This window comes from Lissotriton vulgaris, chromosome 3_1 (assembly GCF_964263255.1).
Source record: "Lissotriton vulgaris chromosome 3_1, aLisVul1.2, whole genome shotgun sequence".
In the NCBI taxonomy this organism is placed as follows: domain Eukaryota; kingdom Metazoa; phylum Chordata; class Amphibia; order Caudata; family Salamandridae; genus Lissotriton; species Lissotriton vulgaris.
The window spans coordinates 1,774,973,515-1,774,987,934 of record NC_141689.1 but is presented as its reverse complement, the minus strand read 5'-3'; the positions used below and the strand labels follow the sequence as shown (position 1 = coordinate 1,774,987,934).

The 14,420-nt window shown below is 47.4% G+C and overlaps 1 protein-coding gene across 15 annotated transcripts in view; it reads left to right on the top strand.

The window, feature by feature from the left end:
- The window catches only part of BLTP1 (bridge-like lipid transfer protein family member 1), a 1,831,302-nt gene that overhangs the window by 398,558 nt on the left and 1,418,324 nt on the right, over nt 1-14,420 (top strand). For all 15 annotated transcript variants that reach the window (XM_086962202.1, XM_086962209.1, XM_086962198.1 and 12 more), the window contains one exon: nt 1,990-2,248. In XM_086962202.1, the coding sequence (XP_086818328.1) occupies nt 1,990-2,248 (259 nt within the window). The remainder of the gene's footprint in view (nt 1-1,989; nt 2,249-14,420) is intronic.

The window sequence follows — 14,420 nt, the reverse complement described above, 5'->3', positions numbered from 1 at the left end:
CAGATTCTTCCTTTCATTGGAGCTGTTCTGGATACAGTGCAATTTCAGGCATATCTGGCAGAATGGTGAATCCAGGATATTTGAGCAATGATTCTGATGCATTAGCCTATATCCTGGAGTTTAGTGAGACTGACTCTCCTGCTGCTGGGTCTCATGGCCTGCATTCTGCTGGTAACTCATGCCCGCTGGCATATGCAGGCTCTGAAGTCCCAGTAGACGCAGGGGAATGTCTCCGACCTGGTTCAGATATTGGAGGTATCAGAGTGATAGTTAACAGACCGTGATTTGGTCAGCGACCAACCCCTCTCCCCTCCCCAACCAGAGCTGACTGTAGTGATACATGCATCATTCCTGGGCTGAGGCTGCCACCTGGGAGAGGTGTAGATCAGAGGACTCTGATCTCCTCCAGAGTTTCAGCTCTGCACTACTTTGCTGAAATTGTGAGCTATTCAACTTGCATTAAAAGTGTTTCTTCCTCTCATCAAGGGGAGGCTTGTTCAAGTGTTCACGGACCACACAACCACCAGGTAGTATTGCAGCAAGCTGAGTGGGGTCTTGGACCCTATGTCAAGGGGCCCTGCATCTCTGAACATGGCTGCAACGTCAGGGCATTTCTGTGGTGGTTCAACATTTGTCATGCTCTCTGAACGCCAGACCAGACAAACTAGCGGAACACGAACGGCAGCTCCATCCGGAGGTGGTGCAAGGTCTCTTTAGAGATTGGGGAGAACCTTTGTTAGCGCTATTCACCTCCGCTGAGAACACACAATGTAAGCACTTCTGTATGCTGGAGTTTCCAAGGCGACTAAAGACACTTTTTTATCTGAAGGGCATGTATGTCTGCTACATGCCACAGTTGAAAATGCACAGATTTGCATTTTCAAAGGTATTCCTAATTTATCACCAACTTATAGTTGGTGGTAAATAACGAATCCTAAAATGGGAAAAGCACTCATTTGAGTGCTCCCTACATTGCAAATTCGGTAATTTACAGATTCGGTATTTTAAGGAATCAGTAATTTACTGATTCCTTAAAATACCGAATCAGTAAATTACCGAATTTGCAATTTAGGCCACCTATATCCCGAATGCCCAATACCGGTTGGTAACGGCCGAAATTCGGTAATTTCGGCAGTTACCGACCGGTATTGGGCCACCTACATCTGGCCCTTTGAGTCTTTACCAGATAAGGCGATATCTAAGCTACCTAGCCGGAGATTCCATACCAGCCCGCTCTTCCTCTCTGCAAATGGTTTTCATCATGTAGGGTTACATCAGCAACCTTTGTGGCTTCGCGTTCTGGCATGCAAAGTTCCTGAAAAGTAACTGATGTCTGCACGCTGGAGTGTTGCTTAGGTAAATACTGCGCATGTCACTTCTGGTGTGGATGCTGATGCATAGCCTAACTTTGTCACCCAATGGTGCTCGGAGGTCCTGCTCAAATTTTCCGAATCTAGTCTGACATCTGAGAATTATTTTAAGGTAAGAAATCTGCAGCTAGGTAGTCTCTACCAGATAAGGCTTTACCGAAGGTAAGTAACTTCTTCATTTTGTACATACATATTTTGAAATCTGCATGAAAAATCCCATCTCTCACTCTCTCTTGTTACATTTGCAGCTAGTGAAATGTCTACAGAAGGCCTAGTTGAGTTTTACACACTAGAAAAAGACATGAGGTGTCTTTTGGGATGGTAAAGCTAATCGGCAATTATGTCAGATGCAAACTTGGTTCAAAAATGGGAATAGAGTAATTTTTTTTCCAAATATTTATATCGAGGGGTCTAACCTCATAAGTGGATAAAATGATCGCATTAGTGAGGAAATTCTTTTCTACCTGTAATTCCAGTTTACAGTGCTTCGCTCTTTTAAATCTAAGTTCTTTTGCTGAGTTCAATAAATGTAAGAAAGCTCTGGAGTCATTTTGTACTCTGATAAATCAACTTCCTGGTACAGATGGCAAACTGTAGGCATGCTGATTTTTTCTTTTAGGTAAGCTGAATGGCACAAAAAGAAAAGAATGGGACTTGCGGTCTGCAGGTATAGAAAACGAGAAGAAGAATCAGCCTCTGAGCTTGCAGGTTCCTTTACGATCCCACAGCTCTTCTTCATCCTCAGAAGATAATAGCACTTCAAGTGCTGCCCTGCCTCTGCTGGGAGAAGACAAGGAGAGCCCTTCATCTGCCACAGATGATCATTTAGGTCGTTTGGAGTATCTAGCAGGTATTAAAACAGAAGATGCTAGTGGAAGGTAAGTTTGTTGATAAATACATTTAATTTGGATGGATATACTTTTTGCCTATATGTTTAATGAATGTTGTATAGTTATTTTTGGTGATTGTTCCTTGGTCCCTCAGTACAGATGGTGATTAGACAGAGAACGACTATTGTTCATTTATTGTCTCTAACCCACTCTTTGGTTTGGAAAACGTTGACCTAGTTTTGTTGTGTTGTGACCGATGGTTTATGATAGACATATTTCACAGTAGGATAAGTTCTCCAAGATGTAGAATCCATTCGGAGTGCGTTAAAGAAAGGTAAACAACATACAATTTATGTTTATGATGGCTACTTTTACCAGAATGTCTATAGGCTCCATTCTGATAAAGAAACTTTTGCAATAACTCTCTAGTGCCAGTAGAGGGTGCAGGTTCCATTACGACATCAAGCACAGGGGCTTGATGATATAATTGGGGTGATATATTACCAGGTTTGGCTCCCTGACGCAAGTTATGTTTTTCTGCTTTTTGATGTGTCTGGAGCTTCGTTCTCTCATACGCTGTGTAAATATATTTTTACCTCAACGTTTTTCAGCTAGTGCAAATAGGGACATGCCTCCTCCAAAGAGGTTTCAAATCCTGTTGTTGATACAACCGCCAAATGTCCAGTATGGATTCACACAACGACTTTTTGGTGCTTTGGGTTCATACACAAAATGTGTGACGTCGACAAGCAGATTCACCCAAAGGCCATGAAGGTACTGAAGGCCAAACTATCTATGGCTAATTCTGAAGAGGCTCATCTGGGGTGCTGGATGGAGGCAGTCACGGCCATGGTCCAGGTCACCAACGACGTTGATCCTGTCCACCGCATCTTCAAAGGAGAAGAGGTGGCACAAGAAGTAAAAAGAGATACCCCAACACCATCAATCTAATCCTCACTGTAGGAAGGTGGATACCTGACTATGGTTACCCCCAACTTTTTGCCTGGTGTTTTGCTGGTTTTTCGACTTAGTTGACCTGGGACCCTGCTATTCAGGGCCCCAGGCCTACTGCTCTCTCTCTAAAATGGTTTCTATGTACCTTAGGTGCATTTACCAATTGGTACTGGGCCACCCTATCAGACCCTGTAACTCAGGGCATAGGTGTACCCAGGGCCTACCAGGGGCTGCAGCATGTATTATGCCACCCCTGGCTGGCCATCTAAATCTGACACAACTGGCTGCACGACAGCTGGGGCAAGGTGGTGTAATCACCCTTTGCTTTACATATAGTATACCTATATCTAACCCTAAAATGGACACCCGTATTCCTATCAGTCACTCCTATGGCAGGCCTTGACAATCCTGAAGGCAGAGTGCTTGGAATCTTGTGAGATGGTGCTCTGGCATGAGCTGAGCCCATTTGCAGCTTGCGGAACCAAGTCCTAATAGCTGTTCCATGATAACGCATACCATATACTCTTAAGTGCATTATAATCCTCGCGGTTATATGCTAACTCTGGTATCGCTTTATCAAAACATGTCGAGTAAGGTGTCATACGAATTGGAATACTAACCCCTCGCCAATTCTGGCGACGGGGTTAGCATTCCACCCTTCTAGAGGGACACGACATGTATGTAACTGTGAACCCCGGTTAAAGTTAACTCGAGCCTCAGCATCACAAAATGGATGCTGCCACCACAGACACAAGTCTGACCTCCTGCTGCTGGGAGTCCTTCCAGCGAGGGAGGCTTGGACAAAGGGTTTCCTGTCCGGGGCGGTGCTAGCACCATCCCAGACAGGGTTTTGTGTATCCTGGGTAGGCAGGGCTTTAGAGGAAGGTGACTGCAAGTGGCACCCCGGTGCTCACTATGCATCTGCCGGCTAGAACCAGTTCCAGGGGCACACCAGCCCCTGAGCTGGGGAAAGTCCGGCATGGGAGAGGGGTGTAATCACCCCCCTTCCTGGTCCCACCCATGGGCAGGACCTAGTCGCGTGCCAGCCCCTTTTCCTAGTATAAAGATAGGAGCGGGCCCCCTTCCAAATTAGATCATCTTTGAATCCTGAAACTACTTTCTACGAAAGGAACTCTCGACTTCTTCTCAAGATTTCTCCCTTGTGACTAAGGAGTAGTCACCCTGCATTCGCAGGCACCATCCAAGCATCGCGGTCTGCTGTAAGTCTCTCCTCCGGATCAAGACTGCCCAGCTCGACGAGAACCGGCTTCCCTGGCACCTCTGACCTCTACCTACATCTTCAGCTCAGCTGAGATCCGTGGGTGTGACGAGACCTCGAGGGACCGGCCATCTTCAGGACTGCACGACGCTTGCCCAGCACGACCGCCGAGGGATCCTCGAGTGAGTGCTTTGGGGTGTGAGAAGCCCTAACCCTGAGCAGCTCCAGCACCGAAGTCCAGCCCCCCAGCATCCACGAGATCTGCGTGGGAATTCTGCTCTTTGCTGCTCACCGCGTTGCCTGGCTACTTGCCTGCTGGCTTGTGGCCTTCCCGACGACGAACGACGACATTTTCAACGCTGGTCTGGTTGCTCCAGACTGGCCCTTGCTCCCCTCCAACAGAGGAGCACCCCGGACCCTCCTGGTCCACTCCAGATGCCATTTTAAGTCCACCGCATGGGCTTGCATTTGCCAAGACTTGTTGCCCCAATCCTGGGTCCAGCGACGTCGACAGCAGATATCACCGTGGGACAGCTCGCACCTCCATCCTGGTCGCCGACAACGCCTCCTGGTCCGTGAGACTGCAGAGCCCAGCGTCGCCCACTCACCTGGTCGAGGTGACTCCATCCGGTGCCATCCTGGTGCCCATCTAATCACTGGCTAGTGATTCAGAACTTGGTCCCCTCTGCTTACAGGTGTCTTCCATCTTCGATCCAGGCTTGGATCCCTCCGAATCTCTTCACTGGTCGCCTGCCAGCAACTTCTTCTTTCAGGCTCTATTGACTGCAACGAGGATTCCCGACGTCTTTCCAGACCTATGCATCCGCAGCCCCTGGGCTAGGTAAACTCAGCATTTCGGTGCTCCAGCATAGTCTTGCAATCCAAGGGTCCAGATCCTTTTTCGTTTCAGCTCTACCTAGTCGGATTCGTCTGATATCACTAACTTTACGAAATCTAGCATCCATAGACTTTGTCCCGCATCCCGTGTGAGAGTGCACACTCTGCACCCGATCTCCCTAGGCCTCCTGCTAGTAATCTGAAGGTTCAGTAGTCAAGTCCTAGCGACCCCAAAGCCTATTAGCGTAGTACTTACCTGCTAGTAATTTCGCATTCCACTTTTGTAGTATATGGTTTTTCGTGCCCCTCGGGCATTTGTGTAAATTGTGCAACTTTGCGTATTTTCCTAAGAGCTTTGTATTGTGCTTAGCGCCCTGTCCTCATAAAGAGTCCAGGGCTGTTGTGTTCTAAATAAATATACTTTTATTTTCATAACAACTTGTGTGGTGTCCTTTTACTTGGTGTTCAAGGGGTATATGTGATGGTATAACAGCTGGCTTAACACGCCCTCTAGAGTTTAGCCTAAAGACTGCTCTTGTCCATGCTACTAGGATAGCTGGTCTACGGTTGACTTACAAGCAATCATCAATAAGGGTCGTTTGGACTGATACATAGTGATCACTAGAATAGTGAGCACTGCATATCAGGCCAACTTCTCACACTCACTTATTTAGAAAATCGTATGCATTGTTTCTCTAATCGTCAATGCTTTAGATATTCTCAAGCCCAATACACTTAAGTGATAGCACCCACAGTATTAACCATAAATCCAAGGAAATAGACGAAGAGTTCTGGTTATCAATGGGTTATCTTTAACGGGCTGTGATAAATGTGTTTAGGAGAGCGGCTGTCCCCTCTGGAGCATCCTTGCACCCCATGGGACCAGTTGCGGGCCCATATATTCTTATTCCGGGGAAGCTTTTGGTACCTTAGGTTTTCTATTTGGTGCCACCTCCTTCTTTTGGGCCACGACCATGCCCTCCAGCTTCAGTGGAAACATTGGCTCCTGTCAGGTGTGACTCTACACTGAGTTCAACACCAATGTCTTACAATGTGTACCAGCCTGGCCCACCTCTGCATATGATGCCACGATCCATGTTGATGCAGCAGGTAGTGGTGCCTCCCCTTTACCTTCTCAGTAAAAATCCACACTGTGGGAGCTTATTCCGATATTCAGTGCCAGGAGGGAAACAACAGGGACTGGGTTGCCTTCAGAAGTACTAGCCCTCATAGAGGCCAGTGGGCTAGACACTATCCCAGGCATTAATATTTACACCTCCTCAGGACCGCCACCGGGGATATCTGCTTTTTACTCGGTCATCAAGAAAACAGCTGAGGTACTTGACCTACAACTTCATGCAGTGAAGCAAAGGACTAATATCCTCATGAATATCTTACATGTGGTGCCGTTCACTTCAGAAACATTGCTCCCATTCGTTATGACTCCTTGAAGGAGCCTTCGATGAAACCATCCTTGTGCCCTGCAGTTAATAGAGGCTGTATTCACTGATACAGATACGCACCAGGGGATCCATGTTTCCTGACTATTCACCCCACACTGGAAAGCTTAGTAGTGCAGAGCTTCTTTACTTCCAACACAGCCTCCTGATATGGAATCCAAACGCTTGGAAGCCATAGGTAAAAGGCATTTTCAGCTGGTGCTAGAACACATTCATTAGGAATGCAGTCTGCTCCTGGGACTTTTTTTCTTTGCACGAAACCAAGCTCCTTCCTTGAGTTTCCAAAAGTAGCCACAAGCCTCCACACCAGATAAGCAACAACAGGGGAACCCCTTTGTTCAGCAATACAGATGGGAAGTCAAGAACCATGACAAACAACTTCCACCCTCCTCTTCCCCAGTACCACCAGGATGCAGTAGTAGTTTGCCTGGGTAGGAGCACAGCATGCCAGTGAGAGAAAGAGTGTCCCATTCACTACAGGCATGGAAGACCTTCACTTTTGACCCACTGTGTACTACATATTGTAGAAAAGGGTCCCTCCCAATACTTTCGGTCCAGCAACCATCCATCTGTTTTCCCGGTGCCTCTCAGATTTTTAAAAAGCACCTGCAGCAAAAGATCCTGTTGCAGAAAGGGGTAGTAGAAAGGATGGCAGAGTAAGAACTGGGACGGGGTGCTAATCTAGGACCTCCTTGTTCCCAAGAAGGACGACGGTCTGCAGCTGCTTGATATCCCTGGCTCATGGTTTATTGGTGCTGGCGTTGGAAGAGTGAATCGTATCTTTAGACGTGCTGGACAAGTCATTCAACTTTCCGATCCTGCCGTCCCATATAAAGTATTTGTACATTGCTGTAGGCGCTGCCCATTACCAATTCGCAGTACTTCTATTGAATGGAGATCAGCACCTCTAGCCTTTCACAGTGCCTCCTTTTTATCGGTGCAGCACTGAATACCATTGTGCTCAAAGCTTTCCCTTCTCTGCAGAGAATACAGGACATTCGGATATGATTCAAATGTTTTCGATGGGGACTTAAGTCCCAGGCCTTAAGGCCCTTTCGTTTGATCAGTCCTTTGACTTACTTCATCCTCCTGGTCACGCTGGCACATAAGGGCTCTGCAGTGGTGACTTTGCAAGCAGTGTTTCCAACTCCTCTGCCAAGAATGCTGCAGCAGAGTTTAACTGGTGGGAAAGGAAGGAGAACATCTTGCAAGGAAGACTTTAGATGCCTCTGATTTCCAGAAGAGCAGCGTTTTCACATAAATCTGCTGGAACAGGGTTTATCTATCTGAAAGAAACAGGTTAGTATTAGATTGCTTACCTTAGAATATCCCCAGGCGTCAGTCTGGATCCGGAAAGTTTTGCGTAGCAGTACCCCTGCGCGTCGGCAGGCGTCGTCTGCGGGTCCGCCCCCAGCGTCATTGGCGCCAGGATGACGTCGCCGGAGTACTTAGACGCCGCACTCGCGTGCTGATGTCAGTTCTTCTTTTTTCCGCGCCAGCAAGCGCCGATCCGGAGAAAGTGGTACCCTTTAGTAATTTTTTGACTAAACTTTTTCGATCCTTTTGATCTGTTTTTCGAGTCGAACGACTCCGGTGCCGGTAGGGATGCCCGGGTTCAAACCCTGTGCCGACTGCAGAAGACGGATGTCGGTTTCCGACTCCCGTCGCCAGTGTCTGTATTGCTTAGGGGCCGACCACGTTGACAAGTCGTGCCCCAACTGCCGGGCCTTGACGTTGAAAGTTGGCGGGAGCGGTCCCGTAAGCACCTCGAGCTTCGGCAGTCGGCCCGCGCCATTCGAGGTCCCGGTCCAGGAGGAGGTCGAGGGACCAGTTGCGGGGCCGGAGTCATCACAGCTTGGCGAATCGACAGCACTCGTCGGGCTCCAAGTCCTCAGGTAAGAGCCCAAGCGGGCCGTGTGCTTCAGCCCCGGCGCCGTCGGGTGCTTCGGCCCCGGCGCTGTCAGCGACTTCGGTCCCGACGCTGCAGGGCCCCGCTGGATCAGTCAGATCCGGGTCGCCGCTGGTCGACCTAACGACCCCTCCACTGACGGCGACTCCTAGGGTGTCGCCCCCGACGCCGTCCCCGGATGAAGTCGTCCCTGATCCTACCCTCGATCCGGTTCCGACGTCGGAACGGCGTCTATCGACTCCGCATTCGATGTCGAGAGAAGTGCAATACTTCTATGATCCGGCCCCATCATTTGATCCTTTGTACCAGGAGATGGAGGGCGAGGCGGATTGGGAGGGGTCTGAGGACCCTCTGGCACGGGAGTGCCAGTCTTTTCAGGACTGGGCAGGTGAGCCAGGGGAGGCCAGTGGTTTGGACACTTCGCCCGACACTGGACTTGTCTCCCCTTCTACCGTGGCTACGGAGGAGGGGGCTGCCTACAGTGTGGTGTTCAAGAGGGCAGCCAAGGCCTTGGCTCTTGAGCTCCCCGTCACGGCCATGAGGACTAACCTCCTCACTGAGCTCTTCGGAGCCTCTACTGCCGTTCAATGAGGCCATAACTGACGTTCTGCTTGGACACTTGGTCCAGGCCCACTACAGGTCCCCCTGTAGATAGGAACGTGGCCAGACGCCACCGGGCGACCCTAGCTTCCTTTCCACCCACCCCACTAACTCCCAGACCGCATTCCCGACAACTCCCCCCTGATCGGGAATCCAAAAGGTATGAACAGAACGGGAAAAATATGTTCTCCTCACTTAGTTTGGGGTTGCGGTCGGTTAACACCACTTGCCTTTTGGGCCGTTATACCCACTATCTGTGGGACACGGTCGCGGACCTGCTGCCACAATGCCCGGAGGAGGCCCTGGTTAAACTCGCCCAAGCCCTTGCAGAGGGGCGAGATGAGGCACGGTGGGCAGGGCGATTGCAATGACGGTGGTGTTCGCCGCCATGCCTGACTGAGGTCCGCCAATTTTTCGGCTGATGTCCAGAACACCCTTATGGACATGCCGTTTGATGGCCGTCGCCTCTTTAGCGACAAGGCAGAGCTTGAGGCTTGAGCGCTTTAAGGACTCCAGGGCTACGACCAAGTCCTTGGGCCTGTCGGCCCTGCGCCAGCAAACTGCTGCCTTTCGCTCTTTTCGTGGCCAAGGAAGTGGCACCCCCACACGTCCTGCCAGCCACGGGCCGCAGACTAACATCCAGCGCGGCGGCGGACGTGGTAACCGCCGTGGCGGTGCCAGGGGACAACGGCGAGGCCAGTCCACATCCACCCCTGCAGCATCCGCCTCAAAGCCTTCCTAGTCCGAGCTTTCAGGCCCATTTAATGCCAGTGGGGGCAGGGTTCGCCATCACCTCCTCCACTGGCTGGCGCAACATCACATCGGACAGGTGGGTGCTGCAAATCGTCCGAAGGGGCTACTTCCTCCCCTTCGAGGCGACCCCTCCAGCCATGCCACCGCAGTGCCACGGGATCACTTGCAACTTCTGCAAGAGGAGGTTACGGCCCTCTTGGCCAAGGGGGCCATCAAGCGCATTCCTGGGCCAGAAGTAGGGTGTGGTTGTTACTCCCACTACTTTCTGGTTCCCAAGAAGGGCAAAGGGGGCCTACGCCCTATCTTGGACCTGTGGAATGTCAACGGCTTCCTCCGGAAGAAGTTCAAGATGCTGACTCTGGCTCAGGTCTTAGCTGCCCTAGACCCTGGAGACTGGATGGTAGCGTTGGACTTGCAGGACGCTTATTTCCACATCCCCGTCCTGCCGGCCCACCGGCGTTACCTGCGGTTCACGGTAGGCCACGAGGACTTTCAGTTTACCGTCTCCCCTTCCGCCTTACCAGTGCCCCTCGGGTGTTCACTAAAGTGATGGCGGTGGTCGCAGCTCATCTGCGCAGATTAGGGGTGTCAGTCTTCCCCTATCTAGACGACTGGTTGTTGAAGGCAGGCTCGCCCCAGACAGTCGTCAGCCACCTCCAAACTACGGCCGACCTCCTGCACTTGCTGGGGTTCTCCATCAGTGTGCCGAAGACACACCTGTGTCCCTCTCAGAGGCTCCTCTTCATCAAAGCGGTTCTAGACTCGGCGCAGTTTCGGGTTTATCCTCCTGAACAGCGGGTTCGGGTATTCAGGCTCTGATTCCGATCTTTCAGCCTTTATCCCGAGTCTCGGTCAGGTTGACGCTGCGGCTTCTGGGTCTGATGGCCTCCTGCATTCTTCTGGTGCATCACGCCAGGTGGCGGATTCGGGCTCTGCAGTTGGCAACTTGTCCGACCACGTCAGAGAAAGTGTTGTGTAACCTGTTCAGTGGTAGGGCCATGCTGTGGAAGTACATTTTGTGAGGACCGGCAACTAGCTAATTTTAATTCAGAATATGACTGATATGACCTCTTCCACCCTGATGTGTTGGTAATGTAACTCCACTTGCTCAGCCATCAGTCAAGGTAGGTTGGTGCCGCCCCTCAAGCTATCTTTTGATTTGGGTCAGAGACCCACCCTCTGCTCTGTAGAAAGTAGAGAGTCTCATAATACGCAAAGACTCATGCCACCCTTGCCTAATCCATCCCCTGCTCAGTCCCTGCCTGATCCCCAAACATTTGTATTATTTCTCTGACCACCCTAAAGTGTAGATTGAAAGCTAAAGGATTCCTGGCTTTGTTGCCCCACCATATAGTACTTCTGTCTTGTTCTAAGTAAGTCATACTCAGCCTTAGCTGTGTCCAGCATTTGTACCTGTTCTGACAGCTTTCTCCATTCTTGGACCAATTCCTGCCTTTCATAGATCACTTTCAATTCCCTCAAATTGTCAGTTCCTCTCGCTTCTCTTTCCTGTTTCTATTTAGTGTGGCAGCAGTAGATATGATGATCCCCTCCTATTAAATCAGTTCAGAGGACTAGTTGTCTGGTGGAAACCTGCCTCCACATCAACCTGTTTGAGCTGTGAGGTATCCACCTCATGTTGGAAGTCTTCCTACCATCCAACAAATTGAGGCTGGTTTAGATGTTCATGGACAACAACACCTACATATGGTACTGCAACAAACAGGGTTGGGTAGGGTGGAGTTGTGGACCCTATGCCAGGAGGCCCTGCACCTTGTGATGTGGCTGGAGCATCATGACATGTTCATGGTCGTACAGCACCTGGCAGGATCCCTGAACACCAGGGTAGACAAACTCAGCCTTTGGCACCTTGCAGAATGCGATTAGCGTCTACGCCAGGAGGTGGTGCAAGGTCTCTTCCTCGAATGGAGGGAACCATGGCTCAATCTATTTGCGACCGCTGAGAATGTGCCATGTCCGCTCTTCTGTGTGGCAGTTTCCAAAGCGGGTGTAGCTTTGAGATACCTTTTGCTTGGAATGGAACTCGGGACTCCTTTATGCTTTTCCGCTGATACCACGACGGCAAGTTCCTGACCCGAAAGTGCGCACGCTCCATGTTCATCCTTGGAGATTGTGTGGCAACAGCGGAGTGTCTTCGATATTCCTTTAGAAGTGGTGAATGGTTCTTTGATAGCCAGGTATCTAAGAATTCTTTATACGCCTGCTGTTCGGACAAGTTTGTGCCTTTGTGTTCAGACGATGATAACACATAATCTCGAAAAAAAATCACATGTTGGTACCCACCACTCCTTTCTTTGGCTAAATATAATTCTGGCGGTGATATATTGATGACATCCTCCTACTGTGGCATGGTAACAACAACACATTCCATAAGACATAGGGTATATCCTGAGCTCAAATTCCCAGTAAAAAGTTCAGAGACAAGATGATCTTCACAGATTTCTTCTTTATTTCAACGATTTGTTCTTCTCTTCACAGAAAAAGATCTAGCCGACAACACGTGTTTTGTCCTGTGTGGAGTCAACCATGGACTTCCTCGGGGCTATTTATCAGAAATACCATATCAACATGAGGTTTAATCTGTTACATATCCAATCCTTCAAATCTTATTCGGAAAACAGACGTGAATATTATATCTTCTTCCAACAGTCCGTTCCAATAGTCCGTTCAGTGTCAGTATGCCGATAGTCTTAGTGCTTCCCGTACCGATATTTCCAGTGGATTGGCGTCAATCCACTGGAAATGCCGGTGAAATAAAGAAGAAATCTGTGAAGATCATCTTGTCTCTATGAACTTTTTACTGGGAATTTGAGCTCAGGATATACCCTATGTCTTACTTAATGGTTTCGATTTTTCACACCTTCTGGTGAATGTTGAGTGGATGTCGCCTTATCCTTCGAGCTCTAACTAATTGAACTGAAATCACGATTTTTGCAACTAAGCGCAACTGTTAACCCAGCCATTCTGTTCTTTTGTATTATTTTACAACACATTACATGCTTGTGTTGTTGGCCTGGAAAGGCCTGACTTTGGGCACTGTTGTCTTGGCCTTTTGGTGGTTTCTGGTTCAGCTTTCCCTGTTTGCCACCCGTTGTGGCTCGTTTTTGAAAAGTTTGACGCACATATTTCCAACTTCCCCTTTCATTATGCCTCAGCGGTCGTGAATTTGGTCTTAACTTTTGCGATGTGTTCTTCCTTTGAACCCATGCATAGCTGCCCTCTCAGGCTTCTGACTCTTAAGACAGTCTTCTTGTTGGCCCCTACATCAGCCCAGAGGGTGAGCGAGTTTCAGGCCTTCTCTGTTCACCCACTATATACTTCATTTGGTGTACAGACAAAATATTGACTCCAAAATATCGACTGGACATAATATCGAGTTTTAAATATAGACTGGACAAAATATCGACTGGACATAATATCGACTACAAAAATATCGTTTTTCAGGTAAGTGAAGTAATATCGACTGTATAAAATATAGATAGCAAAAATATCGAATTTTTAATAATATATAATATTTTATAGTGTATTTTTATGTAATAATATGTGTGAATAGTGTGTATTAATGTTATAAAATATTTTATTAAATGAATTTTGTTTTTATAATAATTGCGTAATGTAATTCTGTAGCGGGTTGTGGGTTTATAGGGGAATAGGGTGGGAAGTAATTTAATAATAATTAATTAATTAATATATGTTAATATTTTTAATTAATTGATAATTAATTAATAATAATTAGTTAATTAATTAATATAATTTTGAACATATTTTGTATTAGTAATTAATTGTTAATTAATTATTTGTAATTAGTTAATTACATTAATTAGAGTAAATTTTTAATATATATAATTTGTGTTATTTTTAAGTAATTAATTTGGAAAAAATAATATTAATTATTAAAATAATTACAGCTAATGTTCTAATATATTTACTTTATTGTTATTGTTAATTAATAATTAATTGGTAATTAAATAATATTGATACATTTTGGGTAAAGGAGCATTTTTAGGGTTCAGGGTCAGTTTTCAGTTTTAGGGTAAAGGGGTATTTTTGGGGTTCAGGGTCAGTTTTCAGTTTTTGGGTAAAGGGGCATTTTTAGGGTTCAGGGTCAGTTTTCAGTTTTTGGGTAAAGGGGTATTTTTAGGGTTCAGGGTCAGTTTTGGGTTTTTGGGTAAAGGGGTATTTTTAGGGTTCAGGGTCAGTTTTGGGTTTTTGGGTAAAGGGGTATTGTTAGGGTTCAGGGTCAACAAATAAGATTGTAAAAAATTATTTTTATTATTTTCATTTATTATTTAATTATTATAATTTAATTTAAGTAGTTTTAAGTATATTTTAGTAATTAAAATTTAATATTAATTTAATTTAACACTGTTTTTAATAAAGTCGATATTTTTTACATCTATATTATTGTTAACGATATTTTGTACTCGATATTTTTGTACTTACCTGTTTGTAGATACAAACTCGATA